This window comes from Coregonus clupeaformis, unplaced genomic scaffold (assembly GCF_020615455.1).
Source record: "Coregonus clupeaformis isolate EN_2021a unplaced genomic scaffold, ASM2061545v1 scaf0922, whole genome shotgun sequence".
Taxonomy (NCBI): domain Eukaryota; kingdom Metazoa; phylum Chordata; class Actinopteri; order Salmoniformes; family Salmonidae; genus Coregonus; species Coregonus clupeaformis.
In genome coordinates, this window is record NW_025534376.1 from 2974 (window position 1) to 26654 (window position 23681).

General features: G+C 42.7%; 1 protein-coding gene across 1 annotated transcript; it reads left to right on the top strand.

Moving 5' to 3' along the window:
• Positions 1-488: 488 nt before the first annotated feature.
• Positions 489-23378, top strand: LOC121554598 (follistatin-related protein 1-like). The gene is made up of 11 exons (XM_041868236.2): positions 489-627; positions 750-806; positions 13994-14095; positions 14285-14414; positions 14668-14703; positions 15081-15211; positions 15910-16028; positions 17661-17773; positions 19779-19889; positions 20410-20510; positions 21340-23378. Exons 1-11 carry the CDS (start codon positions 625-627, stop codon positions 21379-21381), a joined length of 945 nt encoding a protein of 314 aa, XP_041724170.1. The 5' UTR covers positions 489-624; the 3' UTR covers positions 21382-23378.
• Positions 23379-23681: the final 303 nt, after the last annotated feature.

The window sequence follows — 23681 nt, forward strand, 5'->3', positions numbered from 1 at the left end:
TATGAAAAGTTTTGATTCCATGTGGAATAGCACATTTTTTTTTGTACTTATTAGTATGGATATCCATACTGGGGGCGGCAGGTAGCTTAGTGGTTAAGAGCGTTGTGCCAGTAACCGAAAGGTCGCTGGTTCTAATCCCCGAGCCGACTAGGTGAAAAATCTGTCGATGTGCTCTTGAGCAAGGCACTTAACCCTACTTGCTCCTGTAAGTCGCTCTGGATAAGAGCGTCTGCTAAATGACTAAAATAAAAATGTAATATCCATTGATATGATTAGCCTATGATACTTTTTTTAAAGATAACAATTTGGGGGAATTCTCCTGCATAGAAAATACATCTAGGCTAGACCTACACAGTAAGTCAACTAAGAAACCATGGGATGGCACATGTATTTTTGGATAACATTCTGTTTTTAATGAACTCTCTCCCGGTCATCTGTCCATCCTTGAGCACTTCACTTCTTGCTGCAGTTTCTCAGTCCAACTTCGAGTGCCTCGAGCGCTATTGGCCAAGTCACAGCAGGGGGGGACAGACGGGGGAAATTCCTCCGTGGTGCTCAAATTTCCCCAATCAAATTTTCCTCTCCTCCTTTGTCCGGGTCGGAACACAGCCGTATCCCGCTAACATGGTACGTTTTAGGGAAAAAGGAAGACGTCTTTGATTTCATAAATACTTACGTTTCTTCAGTTTTGCTATGTTTTGACTGTCTGGCTGTCACTGAAGCAAATGTCTCATTTGTGTTCTCCGCAGATGTTTCGAAGTGTAATTTTATTTCTACTCGTCGCAGTCGTTTGCTGTCATGCCGAGGTAAATGCTTTTTATTATTTAGATTAAAACATATATATATATATACGATCTAGAGGACGATTCGTCTTGACAAACAAATGTTTACCTTTTTTTCAAAAGTTTATTTCTAAAATTATTTGTCTATTGTACATAATATAACAGTAACGTGCTTGTCTGATTGGTCAGTTTAACTTGGGACAGTCTGATGTGTGGACGTTTTTATATGAATAACTAAACACAGTAATTTAGAGAAGACAAAGAGTTCAGAAAAAGAAGAGGTGGAGCCTTGCACATCTGTCCAGCTTCAAATATGTAATGTCTACATTCACTAAACCAGTGCCTTTGAGTGCATGTTGTGTGTACAGTATGTGCCAATGAAACAGCAGCATATTCTAATTAGCTCCAAACCATAAGTATCAATTAATCATCTTTACCGTACAGACTTGATTTGTAATATATTTTGGAGAACATTGGAAGATAATTAATGTGCTGTCTGCCTGCCGTTTACATCAAGCAAATCCTGTTCACTGCTGTTGAATGTACTTCACTTCAGCATTGGCCTTTATTTTTTAATTTTGGGGGGTTGTTCACCCCTGTTTCCAGTAAACTACTTCTGATTGGTTGCCATGCAGGAACAGTGGTTCACAGTTGTTTGTAGAGCCGCCACTTTGGTCATTGACCACCAGTGTAGTATTGTTGACTTGTTGGTGGCTCTGGCTAGGTTTATGGCGTTTGTCTTGTTAATTAACTGGTTGTGTGCTGTGGTGGCCAGAGAGGTGATTGATGGTCCCAGAGAAAATAGACCAATATAACAGACAATTGGGAAAGCCAATGAGGATAATTTTTTGTCGCACCTCAAACACAGACACACACAAGCACTGCAGAGAGACAAGCATCCACGCACACACACATGCACAAACGTAGGCACACACACACACACACACACACACACACACACACACACACACACACACACACACACACACACACACACACACACACACACACACACACACACACACACTGCCAGTGCCCTGCAATGACACAATCCAGGTGTTTTCTTACTATGTATTTGTGTGCGTTTGTTTATCCTCTTTACCTGTTTAACCAGCTGTGAAATACCCAGCTTGGCAGCTCTTAGGTGTTGATAAACACAGATGACAGATGTGTCACTCTTTTCAGCTACAGCCCTGGGGCCACATCTTCTATATTTGTATGAATGTGTGTCTATGTCCTCATCTAGCTGCACATGGACACTGAGTCAGAGAACATGCCCTAGACCTCCACATCCGAAGACTTGCAGTCATGACAAGGAAGAAAGTGGTTGTTGTGTTTAATCCATTTGCTCTATCTGTCTGGATTTTCCAGTTGTTGGTCTAGATTTCTAAAGGTTAATTTCAAAGCCAGCCTCCTTTCCTACCTGTTTCACTCCAGATTATACTGTGGTTGACAGGCGTGTGGTGCAGTGCCCTCATGCCCTCACTTGTGCCACCACTTCAGAGCTATCCTCAATGCCCTCAGTGGAAACGCTTGTTTGCTCTCCTACACAGAGGAGGAGGAAAGGTTGATGTTATTCACTGTGTTTTATGTTAGTTTAAGGTTTCCCCCTCTCTGTCTTTCTCTTTTGTCTCTGCCTTTTTTTCTCCCGCTCTCTCCCTGGCTGGCATGTTTCCCAGATTCATGGAGTGAGAGAAAGAAAGGGAGAGAGAGGGAGAAGGAGAGAGAGGAGGGAAAACCAGCCAATTTCTAGCCCTATTAGGGGGGCAATTAGTCTCAAACTGTGGTCTGGATGACTGAAGCTGTTGCCTGGATGGCTGATAAGGAACATAGCACGAATGAGTGCATAACCGCCAACTGATAAACACAACCTTGTAGTGTAGAAAGGCTATTTACAGCAAGGTTGTCTTGTATTAACACAATGGTCTATAACTGTTTATAACTGTTCATGGCAGTTTATAAAATGTGCTAGCTTGGCCTTACTCAAGAGTGTGTGATTGGAACAGTGCTCTGCTTAAGAATGCATGTCTTGTCCTAGAGTGTGTCTCCGTCTCCTCCTCCTCTAAACATCTGTCAGCCATTAGCTCACCCTCTCCGCCTGCACAGAGCAACACAGGAACAAGCCCGTTCTGCCATGACACCACTCAGCACCAGCCAAGACTATCCAGGGAGAGAGGGAGGGAGGAGAGGGAGAGGAGTTTTAGACAGAAAAAGAAGAGTTTGAGACAGGAGGGAGGAAGAAAGTGGGTGAGAGAGAGAGTGGGATGAACAAGTGAGAAACAAGAATGGGAGAGTGAGATATAGGCGAGTGAGAGTTAGTTGAGAGACTAGCCGGGGAGAGAGGGTGGGAGGACGGGGGAGAGGAAGGGAGAAGAGGGGAGCTATACACAGTTAGGGGGAGAGGAGTTTGAGACAGAGGAGGGAGGAAGGGAGCGGTTGGGAAGTAGAGGGATGTAGAGATGAGAAACAAGAGTGGGAGAGTGAGAGAAAAGAGAGTTAATGTAGAGAGGATGACAGTTGGAAGATGTGCGAGAGGGGTAGAGAGAGAGAATGCGTTGACATTTGGTAGTCTCTCTCTGCTGCTCGCTCTTCTTGCCGAGCCCTTCACTGACGGTTACTCAGTCCATTCAGCTCCTACACCTCATTGTCTTCCCATTCACACGCCACCCTCCGTCAGCTCAATACACAACCACAAGATTCCCAAGGATTTATGGAAGATGTTATATACAAGGCTTTTTGGTGGGTGGGAGAAGCACTGTAACGGCATTCCATTCACCCAGCATGAGAACGGACTTGAAACAATAAGGCTATAGGCTGATTAGGCTGTTAGAGCCTGCCTTTTTGCTCATGACATCACCTTGGCATTCATTGGTTCAAACAGCCGTTAGGAACGAGACGCTCTATCTAAACCAATCACTTTTAATACAGTGAATGAATGAATGAGTGAATTTGTCATAGACCATCAAATAATGAATGAGAGCCTGTGGAATGCCTATTTATAACCTCCCCAAGATCTCATTAATGAAAGCTTTTAATACATAATGCATGATGCAAATGCATCTACCAATATTCTAATTTAAATGCATGGAATTCTTTAAAGAGAATTAGTTCTACAGCAGCAACTAGGATACTGCAAATTCAGCCGAAACTTCCAAGAAGATCTATGAAGAGAACTGGAAAAGAGGGAGAATCAGAAAGGGCGTTTTCAAATAGAATTTGTACCTGAAGTTTTTGAACACGGACCGAGTTCTCAGTGCTCAGGTTGAATGTGTGAGTGGAGGAAAAGGCTGTGAGTTCTTGGGTTAGAAAGCTGGCCTTTTTGGATGCTAGCCGAGGCGTGAGAGAGCCTATGAGGAATTCACTGCCCCCCTTAACGCCCTCTTAGCTCTGTAAAGCTTAATTTGAAACTTGTGTTTTTGTCCGAGCAAGACGCTCTGACGAAATGTTCAGAGAATCCATGTTTTTATTTATTTATGCAAGCATACTGCTTGTTGGGAATGCAAAATAAAACAAGAAGTAGAATAAAAATAATTGCCAGCATTAGAAACAACTGGAATTCATGACATAATGAAAGATGTATGCATTGACTCAATTCACTTTGTCAGGTACCATTTTAGGGGCGTATAGCGACTATTATTAGTACCTGTTGACTTGCCTGACGCCTGATTCAAGGTCTAAAACTGAAAGTTCAACAAGTCACACTTGTCAAAGAATCACTTTGTGCTAGTGTCTTCTAATCCCGTCTCTGTCTCGTAAGTAGTGAGCACGAAACCTGTGGTCAAGCAGCTGCTTCTTCCCGAAGAAGTCTCATAAAGACTAATATGGAGTTGACAAAGTTTCCCTCCCAGCTGGGACACCTCAGGCCAGATGTCCGCTTACAAACCAGGGCCACACAGGGTCACCTCCTCCGTGATCAGAGCCCTCTGACCCCCCCATTGTGGAAGTCTAGTGGCCCCCCACCTCCCTCACCCTCCCGACAGCAGCTTACTTCCCAACATGATGATGGTGTCACACACAGCTCAGACCCTTGTGCGTGCATGTGTATTAGGTGATACAATATTATTACGATATGTATTGCGATTCTTACGATTCTATATGTATTGCAATTCGATACTGTGTTTTTATTTGCGATTCGGTGTTCCAAACATATTGCTCACCATCTGCTGCAGACAAGAGACAGCCATGTTAAAATGAGTTTTGATCAGTCATGGAAATAAAAGTGCTGAAAACAAATGGGCTCTCTATTTAAAAAGAAGATGGAGAACAAGCTATGAAGGAAAAATACTGGAGTTTTGGTGCATATACAGCAGACTAGCACAAAAATAATATTGCAATGTTGTTAAAACGATAAGATATGATATATCGTCAAAAATAATATCTCAATATGTAATTGTATCTTTTTTCCCCCCATCACTAATGTGTATGTGCGCTCATGCATGGGTGCGAACATGCCAGAGCGTGAGGGCGTTTGTTTGTTTGTGTGTGTGTGCGTTTGTTTGCGTGCACGCGCGCGTGTGTGTGTAGGCTAAGCAGCAGGAGCTGGGCTGTGCAAGTGCTAAATGGGTCAACACAGCTGGAGCGAGCAGCCATGGCCCTGGAAGTAAGAGGGTTTGTCTGGGTGAGCAGTCCCCCGAATCAGGCCTTTGACCTGGGCAGGAATGCCTGGTATGTGGGGTGAGCTCTCTCAATTGGGCCTAACCTGGGTCATTGACTGTAATAGATAAAAGAATGCTGTTCACTTTAGACACACTCTTTAGACACACTTATTAAGGCACAACTTGCCTGATTGTTATTGGTTTGTGTATGTAGTTTATACTAAAATTGTGATGCTATGTAGATGGATCAGGCAAGTTTGAAGTTGTTCTGCAAATACATGTAGTTCAAGTTCTGTACTGTATGGAACGTAATTGCTGGAAAAAGTACCCAATTGTCACACTTGAGTAAAAGTAAAGATACCTTAATAAATGACTCAAGTAAAAGTGAAAGTCACCCAGTAAAATAGTACTTGATTAAAAGTTTAAAAGTATTTGGTTTTAAGTATACTTAAGTATCAAAAGTAAATGTAATTGCTAAAATATACTTAAGTATCAAAATTAAAAGTAAAAGTATAAATCATTTAAAATTCCTTATATTATGCAAACCAGACGGCACAATTTTCTTGTTTTTTATTTATTTACGGATTTGGCTACCATGGCTATGCCCCCATTGGATGACAATGCCCCCATCCACGGGGCACTAGTGGTCACTGAATGGTTTGAAGAGCATGAAAACGATGTAAACCATATGCCATGGCCGTCTCAGTCACCATATCTAAACCCAATTGAACACTTATGGGAGATTCTGGAGTGGCGCCTGAGACAACAAAATACCAAATGATGGAATTTCTCGTGGAAGAATGGTGTCAAATCCCTCCAATAGAGTTCCAGACACTTCTAGAATCTATGCCAAGGTGCTTTGAAGCTGTTCTGGCTCGTGGTGGACCACCGCCCTATTAAGACACTATGTTGGTGCGCCTGCTGGCTGACCCCGGTCGTCAGGTGAACGTGTTTCCTCCGACACATTGGTGCGGCTGGCTTCCGGGTTAAGCGGGCGGGTGGTAAGAAGCGCGGTTTGGCGGGTCATGTTTCGGAGGACGCATGACTTGCCCTTCGCCTCCTGAGCCCGTTGGGGAGTTGCAGCGATGAGAAATTGGGGAGAAAAAAAAGACACTATGTTGGTGCTTCCTTTATTTTGGCAATTACCTGTACATTCTCTCTGCAGGGAGACAAGAGGCCCTTCTTTGCTGTTTGTCCTTCTGTTTAGATGTATAAGGCCCCCTTCCCCAATAGCCACAGACAGCCTTACATGAGACAGGGCTACGGTACAAAAACAACATTTCGATTATTTCTTTGTCTGCTTGCAAAGGACTAATGTGACTCATATGTTCAGTTCACTCTGGGCCCAGTGATTTGGGTCTTTGTGAGTTATGAAGTATAGACATTACACACGCTCCTCTCCTGGAAAGCACTTTAGAGTTAAAGGTCTCAGCAGTCAGCCAGCTGGTAAGATTAGTCATAGACTATAATCAGCCTCTACAGCCTTTTTACTGGCTTTCAAAGAGAAATATGACATTGGCAATTACATTTTATGTAAAGCCATTTGAAGCTTTGATGACAAAGGATCTTGAAGTTACACCTAAGATGTGACTTTGGTTTGTCATTGAACAGTATCTTTTCATTACTCATCCAAAGTAGTCCATGCAAACACGCACACGCACGCACGCATTCACACACACACACACACACACACACACACACACACACACACACACACACACACACACACACACACACACACACACACACACACACACACACACACACACAACAGAAAGGAGAGAGTATTTTCTTCCCATCTTAATGACCTAATTACAGTTATAGCTTATTATAACTCAAACCTTAACATCGTTTTTTGTTGTTGTGTGTGACCTCTCTTTGTTTTAGAAAATATTGATTTACCAAATAGGACGATGAAAGTGACACTTCCTTTGTTTGAATCGAAGGAAACCATGTGTGTTTGTTTTTGGGAATAGGTCTGTTTCTTGTCTACAACTGGGTGCTGGAAGGTTTCTCCAAAGTGAACACTCACTGTTGTGTAGAATAGTGTACTCATTGTGTTTTGCTCACAGTCTGTCCACACTTCCTGTGTTTGAGTCCTACCGGTCTCTAGTAACTCTCTGTGTTGCTGGTATGAACCTCACAGAAACTTAGTGTTGGCCTTATAGTTAATTCTGTCTGTAAAATGCCATTATCCAATATAAATCCAATAAATTGACCATTGGTTGTCTGACAATGCATAGTCATTAGTCATAGTTTAGTGTAAGTGGTGGTCATCCCCACTACAGCACCTCCCAAGTGATAATTCAATCATGGAGTCTTAGTCTTGGCACTGGTTTGAATATTTACCACGGTTGGAGAACACAGTTGCTCTCCCCACACTGTGGAGTGACCAGACCAGGCCAATGTTTGCTGTCTGTCTCTCTGCTAAAGTAATCACTGTTCCCTGTGTGTTCTTCCTGCTCTCTTCTAGGCCTCTCCCTCCAAAAGACCCAAAGCGGCTGTGAAAAAAAGAGCAGAAACAGTTATCCCTGTAGCCATTTTAACATCTTCCCCTGAGGCCCCTCAGAACGTGCTGGTGGAGCCAGAAGCCATGTAGGCAGTGTTGTGTAGAATTGTGTACCCGTTATGTTTTGCTCACAGTCCATTCACACTCACTTCCTGTGTTTGAGCCATATGGGCAAAGATTGTGGATAAATGAAGATAGTTCACTCAGGCTGTTTACCATAGACACCAATGCAATAGCAGCTGTGTCTGGTCTAGTTAGTTCAGTGACTTTCATTGAACCCCAAAAAAAAACCAGCGAGTGGGGTGTCTCACGTCCTCTTCCGTCTCTGCTATGGGTCTCCAGTATCTCTCTGGATACACCAGAGAGGAAGAGGCGATGTGAGAGAATTTACTCTGGCCAAAATCTGTCCACGAAAATAATACCAAGAAGTGAGGGATTTTGGTATGTAGGTCAATGAGAGAGTGTCGAATTTGGGGTAAACCGGAGTTAAGTTATACTCAGATAAGTAGGTCATTTAGAAACGAGGTTCCTTGGAGAACAGATGGAATCCCCAGCTGATTGGTTCTTCTAACCCTATTAAAGCCATGATTGGTTTGGTATGCCCCTGACTTAGTTATTTTTTTGTAAACATTTTTTTTTTTACAGTGTCTTCACTTTGCGCTATAAAAGAAGTTAGGATTGGATGGGAGAGTCACAGGTTGGACATGCTCCCAAATTCCTCATCTTGGCTCTGCAGGGGAATGTTTGCGCCCTCGTTTCCCTGAAGAGTCTTTCTTCTTGTTGTCTTCCACTCACGCTATCCACCTCCCTCTGGGCACACAGAGAGAGGAGTCAGTCCAGACCAGACGCTCCAGCTGAGAATGGAAATCTGTGTGTGTGTTCAAGTGTGTACAGCTCCTCTGTTAGACAGCTCGAAGATGGAAGTATTTTCCCCATCAGCTCTTGGCCTGTGGACCGACCCTGCCATAAGTCTTCACATGGACTAATGAAAATAAACGCCTGAGACAGGGGGTCTCGACCTGACCTGCATATCGTACAGTGTGTGTGTGTGTGTCTGTGCGCGCATGCGTGCATGTGTGTGTCAGACCTAGGTTCAAATAGTACTCAAAATCATTTCAAATGCTGGGCTTGATTGGGCTTGCTGGGCGGCGCACAATTGGCCCAGCGTCGTCTAGGGTAGGGGAGGGAATGGCCGGCAGGGATGTAGCTCAGTTGGTAGAGCATGGCGTTTGTGACTTTTCTGTCGACTTATCTTTTTGTCTGTGAAAATCTCAACACACATGCCAGCCAAGCAGTGACATACCAGCAGATACTTATGATTGTTGCTAATAATTTCCTGGAATACTTAAGTAGGGCTGTGTGGCCGGGCAGGCAGGTCAACGGTGAGAGGTCGGAAGTCACTAGGCTCAGGCAGCTGATGCTTTCTGACCTCCCGTCATGCCATCTGTGACAACAGGCTGCAGTCTGTACATGAACCCCCTCATATATGCATAGAAAACATAATAACAACATATTAGTGCCATGCAGATTCCAACATGAAGGTATTGTATTGTGGTATACTGGAAGAATAGAGGGTCTCCCATTCACCATCCTGACCCACTACTCTTTTGTGATGGAAGTTAGACCTCTTGGCTTCATAGCAGTCTTGTTCATTCTCTGTTTACTTCATCTCAGGGCTGTTCAAAGGACCACCAAATGTTGGATTCTCGTAGATTGATTGATGTTTTCCTGAATGGAAGGCCCTTTCTGGACAATGCTGTAGTGTGTCACTCAATGTTTTCTATTTGTTTGGAGGAATTTCCTGTTGTCTTCGTAACAGCAGAGCCTTGTGGGAAACAGTTGACCCGTAAAGGAATAAATCCCTGTCAAATAGACATTCCTCTGCCTCCTCTGCGTGTGTGTGTCCTTACAAGCATAGTAAAACAAGGAAAATATGGACAAGTGGGGACATTTTGTCCAACCCCACACGGAAAAATGATATTTTAGGCTTAAGGGTTAAGGTTACAATTAAGGCTTGGGTTAGAATTAGGGTTTAGGGTTAGGAGTTAGGGGTTTGGGGTTTGGGGTTAAGGTTAGGGTTAGGTTAAGTGTTTGGAGTTAGGGAAAATAGGATTTTGAACAGGAATCAATTGTTTGGTCCCACAAGGATAGTAAAACAAACGTGTGTGTGTGTGTGTGTGTTTGTGTGTGTGTGTATACAGTGAGGGAAAAAAGTATTTGATCCCCTGCTGATTTTGTACATTTGCCCACTGACAAATAAATTATCAGTCTATAATTTTAATGGTAGGTTTATTTGAACAGTGAGAGACAGAATAACAACAAAAAAATCCAGAAAAACGCATGTAATAAAAGTTACCCAGTCCCTCCTGCAGCAAAGCACCCCCACAGCATGATGCTGCTTCACGGTTGGGATGGTGTTCTTCGGCTTGCAAGCCACCCCCTTTTTCCTCCAAACATAACAATGGTCATTATGGCCAAACAGTTCTATTTTTGTTTCATCAGACCAGAGGACATTTCTCCAAAAGTGCGATCTTTGTCTCCATGTGCAGTTGCAAACCGTAGACTGGCTTTTTTATGGCGGTTTTGGAACAGTGGCTTCTTCCTTGCTGAGTGGCCTTTCAGGCTATGTTGATATAGGACTCATTTTACTGTGGATATAGATACTTTTGTACCTGTTTCCTCCAGCATCTTCACAAGGTCCTTGTTCTGGGATTGATTTGCACTTTTCGCACCAAAGTATGTTCTAGGAGACAGAACGCGTCTCCTTCCTGAGCGGTATGACGACTGCGTGGTCCTATGGTGTTTATACTTGCGTACTACTGTTTGTACAGATGAAAGTGGTACCTTCAGGCGTTTGGAAATTGCTCCCAAGGATGAACCAGACTTGTGGAGGTCTACAATTTTTTTTCTGAGGTCTTGGCTGATTTCTTTTGATTTTCCCATGATGTCAAGCAAAGAGGCACTGAGTTTGAAGGTAGGCCTTGAAATACATGCACAGGTACACCTCCAATTGACTCAAATGATGTCAGTTAGCCTATCAGAAGCTTCTAAATTTATGACATCATTTTCTGGAATTTTCCAAGCTGTTTAAAGGCACGGTCAATTTAGTGTATGTAAACTTCTGACCCACTGGAATTGTGATACAGTGAATTATAAGTGAAATAATCTGTCTGTAAACAATTGTTGGAAAAATTACTTGTGTCATGCACAAAGTAGATGTCCTAACCGACATGCCAAAACTATAGTTTATTAACAAGAAATTTGTGGAGTGTTTGAAAAACGAGTTTTAATGACTCCAACCTAAGTGTATGAAAACTTCCGACTTCAACTGTATGTGTGTTTTTGTGTTTGTGTTCTTTAGTCATCTGGACACTCCATGACATATTGGTCCAGTGTCTGTCTGTCTACCATCTGCCCTATAAAAGTGTGGGTGTCTTTTGTCTGACTGTGTTGGCTGAGAGAACATGTGTCGCCATGTGTGTGTGAGGACATTTTCTAAAACATTGTTATGCTAAAGTCACTGTGGCTTAGTGACCCTCGCTGTGAATGAAAGGTCACAGGTCAACGGGCTGTTCAGACTTCCATCTGGAACTGGGGGTCTGGATAGCAGTCTGGAAGATTTAGATAGCAGACAAAAGGGCAACACACTTCTCTCGCTCTCTCTTTCGTTCTCTCTCTCTCTTTCTCTCTCTGTGTGTTGGTGTGGATGTGTTTGGGTTTGAGTGTAAAACAAATATATATATTGAAATAACATGTAGTGTTTCTTAAAATGTAACATATGTCAAGACATCTAAAACAGAATGTAATGTTATGCACATTAGAAAACCCTACCACTAGGAAGTGAAGGGCATATCGCCATCTAGTGACTGCCTTCATGAAAGCATACTCTATCTATCTATCTATCTATCTATCTACAGTTGAAGTCGGAAGTTTACATACACCTTAGCCAAATACATTTAAACTCAGTTTTTCACAATTCCTGACATTTAAACCTAGTAAAAATTATCTGTCTTTGGTCAGTTAGGATCACCACTTTATTTTAAGAATGTGAAATGTCAGAATAATAGTAGAGAGAATGATTTATTTCAGCTATTATTCCTTTCATCACATTCCCAGTGGGTCAGAAGTTTACATACAATCAATTAGTATTTGGTAGCATTGCCTTTAAATTGTTTAACTTGGGTCAAACGTTTCAGGTAGCCTTCCACAAGCTTCCCACAATAAGTTGGGTGAATTTTGGCCCATTCCTCCTGACAGAGCTGGTGTAACTGAGTCAGGTTTGTAGGCCTCCTTGCTCGCACACACTTTTTCACTTCTGCCCACAAATGTTCTATAGGATTGAGGTCAGGGCTTTGTGATGGCCACTCCAATACCTTGACTTTGTTGTCCTTAAGCCATTTTGCCACAACTTTGGAAGTATGCTTGGGGTCATTGTCCATTTGGAAGACCCATTTGCGACCAAGCTTTAACTTCCTGACTGATGTCTTGAGATGTTGCTTCAATATATCCACATCATTTTCCTTCCTCATGATGCCATCTATTTTGTGAAGTGCACCAGTCCCTCCTGCAGCAAAGCACCCCCACAGCATGATGCTGCCACCCCCGTGCTTCACGGTTGGGATGGTGTTCTTCGGCTTGCAAGCCACCCCCTTTTTCCTCCAAACATAACAATGGTCATTATGGCCAAACAGTTCTATTTTTGTTTCATAAGACCAGAGGACATTTCTCCAAAAAGTGCAATCTTTGTCCCCATGTGCAGTTGCAAACCGTAGTCTGGCTTTTTTATGGAGGTTTTGGAGCACTGGCTTCTTCCTTGCTGAGCGGCCTTTCTGGGTTTGTCGATATAGGACTCATTTTATTGTGGATATAGATACTTTTGTACCTGTTTCCTCCAGCATCTTCACAAGGTCCTTTGCTGTTGTTCTGGGATTGATTTGCACTTTTCGCACCAAAGTACGTTCATCTCTAGGAGACAGAACGCGTCTCCTTCCTGAGCGGTATGATGGCTGCGTGGTCCCATGGTGTTTATACTTGCGTACTATTGTTTGTACAGATGAATGTGGTACCTTCAGGCGTTTGGAAATTGCTCCCAAGGATGAACCAGACTTGTGGAGGTCTACAATTGTTTTCTGAGGTCTTGATTTTCCCATGATGTCAAGCAAAGAGGCACTGAGTTTGAAGGTAGGCCTTGAAATACATCCACAGGTACACCTCAAATTGACTCAAATGATGTCAATTAGCCTATCAGAAGCTTCTAAATTCATGACATAATTTTCTGGAATTTTCGAAGCTGTTTAAAGGCACAGTCAACTTAGTGTATGTATACTTCTGACCCACTGGAATTGTGATACAGTGAATTATAAGTGAAATAATCTGTCTGTAAACAATTGTTGGAAAAATTACTTGTGTCATGCACAAAGTAGATGTCCTAAACGACTTGCCAAAACTATAGTTTGTTAACAAGACATTTGTGGAGTGGTTGAAAAACGAGTTTTAATGACTCCAACATAAGTGTATGTAAACTTCCGACTTCAACTGTATGTTATAAGCTAGTGAGCAAAATGTAAAATGTGGTCACTTGTGATCACAATAGAAAATGATCCATGTCAATACATGATATTATGTTATTGATTTAATTGTGCAGAATTTACAGTTACAATGTTATCTGACTCAGTCAAGTAGACCAGGTTCCGGTAAAATCACCTCTTTTTCTAAATCTAACATTACTCAAGAATTGTATAATAATGCATATTGCTCAAATAAACCTAAAATTCCTGCATTCCGGTCTATTTTTGTACTTGTAAATCTAGCTACTTTAGTCAACACTAGATGGCGATGGTCACCTTCAATGAGATCGCTCTGTTGTTTATGGCGGCAGTAAGAAGGACCCTTTCCTATTACTTATTACTGTTCATTCTTATGAATTTCCTTAGTATTTCCTTGTATCTTTCTGATGGTGTTGATTAGAAGAATGGATGTAATCTCTATTTCTTTGCAGGAGAAGATGTTCGTCATTGGAATTTATATAGGAGATGTTCATACATCATCACACAAGTAGAAGGCATCAGACATAGAATCTCCCATGTCTTCTGTGTCTCTGCCTATAGGAGGGGAAGAGCAAGTCCAAGGTGTGTGCCAATGTGTTCTGTGGGGCTGGCAGGGAGTGTGCTGTGACAGAGAAAGGGGAACCTTCCTGCCTGTGCATCGAGGTGAGTTTTAGCGTATACACACACGCGCAGGCAGGCACGCGCACACACACACACACGCATGCACACACACATTCACACACACACATTCCTGAAAAAGACCAAATGTCTCACAGCTCAGAGTGAAAACGGGTGTGTCTCTCTCTCTCTCTCTCTCTCTCTCTCTCTCTCTCTCTCTCTCTCTGTCCTCAGCAATGCAAACCTCATAAGCGCTCTGTGTGTGGCAGTAACAGTAAGACCTACCGCAACCACTGTGAGCTCCACCGTGACGCCTGCCTGACCGGCCTCAAGGTCCAGGTGGACCACGACGGACACTGTGAAGGTAGGGGACACTGAAAAGAATCCCCAGGTTGTGTAAGGCATAGAAATATAATTACTAAAATGGACAAAGCCCCTCAGACCATGCACATTTCAAACTCAATATAGCTACCGGTCCTCCCATCACAGAGCATTACCTTGAATGGGAAAGTCTGTTCTGGGAATTCTATTTCTGAGGTCCAAGGAACATTCTGCAATAAAGAGGAGATTAAGCGAATCGTTTGCAGTTGTTTTGACTGTGTTATGATTTCTTTCAGAGACAAAGACAGACAAAGCTGTTGCTGCTAGCCCAAGTAAGTATACTGCTCAAGGTCATGGGGCCCATTGTCTCAGAGAGGTTAATGAATAATTGATTAATAATAGCAGTATGTTCATTTTATGCTACCCTTGCATGCACTGTGGAAGATACACTGTTGGATATTCCTTTACACTTTCACACAACAGCTATGCACTCAAGGGAAACACACAGACACACACACCCACACTCACACCCAGCCCCCCCAACACACACACACACACACACACAAACACAAACACACACACACAAACAGCAGTACTCTCACATACTTAGTTCCAGTAAAAACACACTGTAAATATTAGCGAGTCTGTATAATTATTCAGTTGTCTGCAGTACTGACCCTCTCCACTCTCTCCCTCTCTGCCTGTGTAGTCGTGTGCTACCTGGCCAACAGGAACGAGCTGCGCAGCCGGGTCATCCAGTGGCTGCAGAATGAGGTGGTCCCTGACGGCTGGTTCGCCAAGGGCTCCAACTTCTCTGACATCCTGCTCAAGTACTTCAAGGTAGGTCGGACTTGTGTGTGTTTGTGGGGTTGGGTGGGTGGGTGGGTGGGTAGGTGTGTGTGTGTGTGGAGACATAATACTTTCATAGTTTAACTACTGCTGTAAAATAATGGAAAACTGCAGGGAAAAGTACCGAACAGCTTATTAAAGTGGAATGGAGTATTTATTTCTAAATGGTCCTGTCCTAGAAAGTCCTCCGCTGTCCTCATCTTAATAAAATGGCTAAGATTACAATCCGTTAGCATTTATGGCAAACCTAATGACTCTGGAAGCAGCAGAATGAAACATTTCACTTGCAGCAGCTCTACTGAGACAGAATCTGTTGAAAGTTCACTGAGTTCTCCCCCTCTCTCCATTAGTTATTTATTTTGTTCTGTGGGCCAAGAGACACAGCATAGAAAAGGCCCCACAGCAAGCACAGACTGTTTAACATTCTTCCCACTGCCCAGCACTTGAACACATAACAGCAGTTATGCAACAGCTCTCGTACACTGGTCCCCCAAAGAATCAAGATCATCTCCCCCTGTTTGCCTGTGTGGTTAACACTTCACACAGAAAGCCCATATTAGAGCTCTGATGGTCGTCTCCACCATTTATTTTCATACTCAATAAAGCAAAAATAATCATACTAAAGAGTGGTGGAATTCCACTCTCCTCATAGGCTCAAAATGAAAATGTATGAATTAATATTCCTACAGGACTACGACAATGGAGACTCCCAGCTGGACTCCACTGAGTTCCTTAAGTTCCTCCAGCACAACGAAACAGCCATCAACATTACCTCATATGCTGACGAGGAGAACAACCGCCTGCTCAGGTGAGACCCAACCACTTGCCCAGAGTCAGTAGCACACAGCTGTCAATCATCACAGACCAGCTCAGAAGACCTCCACCCACTGTTCGATACTCAGTGAGCCCAAATAATAATCGGGTAACACTTCAATTAAAGCCTGCAGGTGTAATGCATTCTGAGGCATTGGTAATGCATTGCAAGTCATGAGCATGTATGACCCGATTATTATCTTATAATCATGTCATGATGATCCTGAGTAAATACCAGCCATTTTGATGTTTATACATATAATGCTAAGTGTTACTTACTGATATTTGCATAGTGCAGTCCATCAAATTCTGTAGAATTCAGTTGTTCAGTTGTTGCCCTAATCAAAGTGTTAATTAAACTGTTCGGTTCTTATTGTCTAATCTCACCCTGCTTCACCTTTGCAGCCATGGTGAGTGTTCTGTAGATTACTACAGTTTTGACTGTATGTAATCATCAAATAATGTAATTGATAAGACTAGGATGAGTGATGTAGATTTGTTATATCACAGTTGTTTACATGGTGACCTCGAGACAGGGGCGGGGGTGGGGTAGGGGGATGGGCAATTTTGGGGGGGGGGGGCTGAAAGTGCTGTTTTGGCAGTTCTGCCATGGTGAGTTGGCTTGTTTTGATGGGAAGTGGTGGTGGGTGGGGGTGGGAATGGGGCTGGGGCTCAGTGGCACCACACTGGCTATCCCGTGGGACCATACCCCTCTCCCATGCATCATGGGTCTGGGCACGGGCGCAGAGACCGACACAGGGATTTGGGCAGTATCAACTCTCATTCATGTGTGGAATCTTCCCTCCCAATGTGTGTCGGCTGGCTATCTGGGGTCATCTGTGAGATAGGCCAGAGTTAAAGGGCAACTGGACTGGCATTAGCCTGATCCCAGATCTGTTTGTGCTGTCTTGCCAACTCCTATGGTCATTGTCATTCCAATGTTTTAGTTTCAAAAGACGCCAAAAACAAAATTGTGAGGCATGGCTTGGTTTAGGCATGGTTTGGTTTAGGCCCAGTCTAAGGAACATTGAGGAACATTGGCAGTGCATTCGGAAAGTATTCAGACCCCTTCCGGTTTTCCACATTTTGTTACGTTATTCTAAAATTGATTAAATTCATTTTGTTCCTCATCAATCTACACACAATGCCCCATAATGACAAAGCAAAAACAGTTTTTTTGAAATTTCTGCTAATGTATTAAAAATAAAAAACGGAAATACCTTTGAACGGGGTATGGTAGTAGGTGCCAGGCGTTACCGGTTTGTGTCAAGAACTGCAACGCTGCTGGGTTTTTCAATGCTCAACAGTTTCACGTATGTATCAAGAATGGTCCATCACCCAAAGGACATCCAGCCAATTTTACACAACTGTGGGAAGCATTGGAGTCAACATGGGCCAGCAACCATGTGGAACGCATTCGACACCTTGTAGATTCCATGCCCTGACAACTTGAGGCTGTTCTGAGGGCAAAAGGGGCTGGGGTGCAACTCAATAATGTTTTGTCAACTCAGTGTATATGCTTTAGCTCCAGTGAAATGGTAGTAACAGTAGTCTATTTTTCTGTATTTCCCTCCTGTGTCTTATTGGCCCTATTGTTAATGTCCGCACCTCTCCTGTTGGTCTCTAGGAGCCTGTGTGTGGATGCCCTCATCGAGCTCTCAGATGAGAACACGGACTGGAAGTTGAGCTTTGATGAGTTCCTAAACTGCTTCAAGCCTGGCTTCAACCCACCAGAGAGAAGTAAGACTTACACCATATACAGTATCTTCCTGTTATGTTTTTTTTATGTCCAATGTTCAATCCCTACGTTTTTTTTAAATGTGATTTGATTATTAGACCATTTTAAAAACACATAAAAAAAGACACGTTCATAAATAAAATACTGTTACCAAATAAAATATGCAGTGCATTCGGAAAGTATTCAGACCCCTTTACTTTTTCCACATTTTGATACGTTACAGCCTTATTCTAAAACGGATTACATTGTTTCCCCCCCTCATCAATCTACATACAATACCCCATAATGACAAAGCAAAAACAGGTTTTTAGAAATTTTTTGAAATTTATTTAAAATAAAAAACTGAAATATTACATTTACATAAGTATTCAGACCCTTAACTCAGTACTTTGTTGAAGTACATTTGTCAGCGATTACAACATAGAGTGTTCTTGAGTATGACGATACAAGCTTGGCACACATGTATTTGGGGGAGTTTCTCCCATTCTTCTCTGCAGATCCTCTCAAGCTCTGTCAGGTTGGATGTGGAGCGTCGCTGCACAATTATTTTCAGGTTTCTCCAGAGATGTTCAATCGGGTTCAAGTCCGGGCTCTGGCTGGGCCACTCAAGGACATTCAGAGACTTGTCCCGAAGCCACACCCGCGTTGTCTTGGCTGTGTGCTTAGGGTCGTTGTCCTGTTGGAAGGTGAACCTTCGCCCCAGTCTGAGGTCCTGAGCGCCCTCAAAGCTTATCACTAAGATAAGGACCCTGGGACTAAACACCTCCCTCTGCAACTGGATCCTGGACTTCTTGATGGGATGCCCCGAGGTGGTAAGGGTAGGTAACAACACCCTCCTGTACTCCCTGTTCACCCATGACTGCATGGACAGGCACGACTACAACACCATCATTAAGTTTGCCGACGACACAACAGTGGTAGGCCTGACCACCGACAACGATGAGACAGCCTATAGGGAGGAGGTCAGAGACCTGGCCGTGTGGTGCCAGGATAACAACCTCTCCCTCAACGTGATCAAGACAAAGGAGATGATTGTGGACTACAGGAAAAGGAGGACAGAGCACGCCCCCATTGTCATCGACGGGGCTGTAGTGGAGCAGGTTGAGAGCTTCAAGTTCCTTGGTGTCCACATCACCAACAAACTATCATGGTCCAAACACACCAAGACAGTCGTGAAGAGGGCACGACAAAGCCTATTCCCCCTCAGGAGACTGAAAAGATTTGGCATGGGTCCTCAGATCCTCAAAAAGTTCTACAGCTGCACCATCGAGAGCATCTTGACTGGTTGCATCACTGCCTGGTATGGCAACTGCTCAGCCTCCGACCGCAAGGCACTACAGAGGGTAGTGCGTACAACCCAGTACATCGCTGGGGCCAGGCTTCCTGCCATCCAGGACCTCAATACCAGGCGGTGTCAGAGGAAGGCCCTAAAAATTGTCCAGCCACCCTAGTCATAGACTGTTCTTTTTGCTACCTCACGGCAAGCGGTACCAGAGCGCCAAGTCTAGGTCCAAAAGGCTTCTTAACAGCTTCTACCGCCAAGCCATAAGACTCCTGAACAGCTAATCAAATGCCTACCCGGACTATTTGCATTGTCCCCCCCCACCCCCTCTTTTACGCTGCTGCTACTCTCTGTTTATTATCTATGCATAGTCACTTTAACTCTACCTACATGTCCATATTACCTCAATTACCTCGACTAACCTGTGTCCCCGCACACTGACTCTGTACCGGTACCCCCTGTATATAGGCTCGCTACTGTTATTTTACTGCTGCTCTTTAATTATTTGTTATTTTTACTTTTACTTATCTATTTTTTACTTAACACTTATTTTTCTTAAAACTGCTTTGTTGGTTAAAGGCTTGTAAGTAAGCATTTCACTGTAAGGTCTACACCTGTTGTATTTGGCGCGCGTGAAAATACAATTTGATTTGATTTGATTTGAGACTGCTTCATTTCCTGTGATGTCCATTGACTTCCTGTTATCCACTTCTTGCTTCCTGTAGAGTGTGCCCTGGAGGATGAGACCTATGAGGACGGGGCAGAGACTCAGGTGGAGTGTAACCGCTGTGTCTGTGCCTGTGGGAACTGGGTCTGCACAGCTGTGACCTGCGAAGGTGAGACTAGCTGTCACACACCTGCCCTTATAGTAGGCCCTTACTTATCTGGGTCATAGTGTGTGGGGATTTTGCTCTAATTATGTTCTTTCTCTCTCTCTCTCTCTCTCTCTCTCTCTCTCTCTCTCTCTCTCTCTCTGTCTCTGTCTCTGTCTCTGTCTCTGTCTCTCTCTCTCTCTCTCTCTCTCTCTCTCTCTCTCTCTCTGTCTGTCTGTCTGTCTGTCTGTCTGTCTGTCTGTCTGTCTCTCTCTCTCTCTCTCTCTCTCTCTCTCTCTATTTATGTCTGTCTCTTCCCTCGCTTTATCTCTGTCTTTTTGTTACTCTCTCTGTCCATATTGGTTTGTTTCTCACTCCATGTTCCCCCTCCTCTCTTTATCTCTTGCGCTCTCTCTCTCTCTCTCTCTCTCTCTCTCTCTCTCTCTCTCTCTCTCTCTCTCTCTCTCTCTCTCTCTCTCTCTCTCTCTCTCTCTCTCTCACTCTCTGACTCTCTCTCTCACTCTCTATTCCTCCCTCCCTGCAGGCACGAAGAAGGTGCCTGCTGTGGAGAAGACTGAAGGTGCTGACCAAGAGATGACAGAGGAGGAGTGGACACGGAGAGTGGCTGAGCTCAACAAACATCAGGTTAGTTTGACACCATGAACAGCACATGAGGTTTCACTGCTACTGGTTAAAGGGTCAATCTGCAGATGCTACATCCATTTTTGAACGTATAAATTAATAATATGTACCCATTGATTCTTAAAGAGTATAACATGTAAATGACTCATGAACTTAGTTCAACTGTCGCACTCCATCCAAACCCAAAATATAAGCTTGTTTTACTCCAATGTTTGTAAGCAAAGTAAATGTAAACAAACATTGTATAGCCCCAAAACATGGTTAAAACTATAATTTGATATCATGGATGGTCAGTCCTTACATCCATAGTTATGTCTATGAATTTGAGAGTGGTTACAGTACATTTCTCCAGCCCATCCCTCAGTTTTTAGCCGAAACACTAAAGAAGTGTTATTGTTTCAATTGTGGATTGCCCCTTTAAGTAACAGTATAGGTCAATGAGGCTGTGTACTTATACAACAAACACACCTGTACTTAGAACTTTATGAGTCAATTACTGTAATAATCAGGGCCTATATTTGGCATAGTTTACATGCCCAGGCTGCTAGGTGTGTCTCACTTTTTTGCTGCATCTTTACTGTACATCAGACCTGGGTTTTGCTTTCTTTTTAATACTAGGATCATTTGATTGAGCCTGCCTGGGGTGCAGAAGAGCAGTGTTTGCACATTTGGGACTATTCCATTGGTTCCATTGTGTCAGGCAAGCTCAATCAAGAGCAGCTAATGTAATTGAAAGGGGGAAAACTATATGAACCCATACTATATACACTGTGTACCATAACGGTACTTGTACTACAGTAGCCAATAATCTTGTTCCTTTAACTCCTGTTAGGAAACTGTGGAGAAGATGAAAGTGAGCACTAAGGACATTTAGAGAGAGAGAGAGAGAGAGAGAGAGAGAGAGAAGCCCTCCTTCAGTCCCACCATCAACAATCACTATCTGGCTGAAGCTTTGGAGCTTGTACTGTCGTTAAAGAAATGCATCACTATTGTTTTTATTTTTATATTTTACAATGTTCATTATTATGATTTTTTAAAACTGTACCAATGTATATTATAATATTATTGTGTAGAGGGAAGACTAGTTGAATTGTGTGTACCTACAAACACAGTACTGTTATCCTATTTGAGTAACACTCCCAAGCCTTGGCAAGAATCCCCATCACCTAGTGGTGGGTTGATAATTTCATTATTTTTAGTTGATTTGTTGTTTTCGTTGTTGTTTCTGTCAGTCAAATTAGCTCATCTGTAGAAAATACAAGAGTTTGTGACTTGGAGCTATAAAGAAAGCACAAGTTGTAAATAACTACTTTTAGCAGAAAATGACTTCACAGTTGCCACGTCACATACCAACCACATCACAGAGGATTGAGATAAGCAATTCAGCAAGAAAGTCTTATCAAATGCATTGACCTTACAGGGTGCTATTCCAGACACCTGGGTATTATATAGGGCCAGTAAATCATATCAAAGATGAACACATGGCTGAATTGTAAATGTTTCCTGAATGCCATTATAAATTCATCAACAGTGTGATTACACTTGCCTGTCAGTGTTACTACTCATATCATATATACAGTAAAACCCATTGACCCATAATATCTGATGGTGCCAGGGTTCAATCTGTTAGGAAAAGGAAAATGAGGAAGGTCCGCACTCAGTCTTTGCAGTGAAAGACAATAATATTTATTCCATCTCTATTTTCTGGTCTATGCACCAACAATATGACAAGAATCTATGATTAGATGTGTGCAGGGTTTCCTCCTTTTTCAAGGTAAAGTGATGATGCTAGGGTTCAATCTGTAGGCTACATGTCTGCACTGATGAGGTAATGTTGTCCATCCATTTACAAATGGCTTTTCTATCATGGGGTTGTAGATGTATTACTCCATACAATGAATCTAATGCCAAAACACTAGCCTGGATACTGAATTGGATTGTGAAGTGAAACTGAAGAATTCAGTATGGATCCAGGCTACCAAAACACATATATGGTGCTTGTTTGAATCACTGTAGTGGCAGTACTATATTGCTAGGAGAGTTTGTGATAACGTTTGTGTCTCCTTCTCAAAACCAGCAATAAAGTTGATCAATTCTAGAATGTTCGGGGTAAAATATTTCAAGGATGCTGCAGACATGGACTGACTAGAAAAATATGTTGATGGAGTGGATAAAATGTAGTTTTGGATTTGTAATGAACAGGATAATAGTACTTGATAATACAAGTGCTATGGGTCCCTCCTACTAGTTTGAAATACACAATTGTCTGGTCCGTCTGAGACATACATAATCTGTGCATGCTTTGCCAACATTACTGCAATTCATTTGATCGTTGATGTTTCTTTGGAAGCTGATGCATGTCGGTCTCTCAGGATATAGGTGCTTTGATTGGATGACTTTGTTCGGCACAAGGATTGGGAAAAACTGCCAAAACAACCTCTAAAAAACATTTTAGATGGCATTACTGAAACCAAAGTTCAAATGCAAGTACAGTATGTGTAGTAACTTTTAGAAACTTGAGCTTTCCTTTCTTTGTTTAGAACTGTCTATGTCCTGTATGTCTATATTTGACTTCAATGTCTTTATAATGTGTGGTATTCAGTGCCTTAAATGTTCACTAAGACCTATGGGACATCCTGCTGTCATTCTCTTAGAGCAATGGCTGACACTATGAAACCATGTCAAATGTATGGTTTATTTTCTTTGTTATGTGTTATTGTCTCAATTTTAGAATAATACCAGCTCACTTTTGTTCGCTGTTACAGTAGACTTTTAGTAAAACATTTACTCCCTGTTGATTATTAAGACTACTGTACTGTCAAAAAGGTATGCAAGCTTTATACATGTCAATAAATACATTTAATAGACCTACTGAAATGGTTATGCAAATTGTTATTGTTACACATTTGACTGAATGTGTGTGTGCCTGCATGCGTGTGTTCATTGGATACTTAAGCAATAAGGCACGAGGGGGTGTGGTATATGGCCAACATACCACGGCAAAGTGCTGTTCTTAAGCAAGTGACTGGATACAGCGGAGTGCCTGGATACAGCCCTTTGCAGTGGTATATTGGCCATATACCACAAACCCCAGAGGTGCCTTATTGCTATTATACACTGGTTAGGAACATAATTAGAACAGTACAAATAAATGTTTTGTCATACTCGTGGTAT

What these genes read in the sequence shown, in the direction of transcription:
- LOC121554598 (XM_041868236.2), top strand. An exon ending in CCACGACGGACACTGTGAAG is followed by an intron (nt 14,415 to 14,667) that starts GTAGGGGACACT and finishes GATTTCTTTCAG; the next exon opens with AGACAAAGACAGACAAAGCT. An exon ending in AGCTGTTGCTGCTAGCCCAA is followed by an intron (nt 14,704 to 15,080) that starts GTAAGTATACTG and finishes CTGCCTGTGTAG; the next exon opens with TCGTGTGCTACCTGGCCAAC.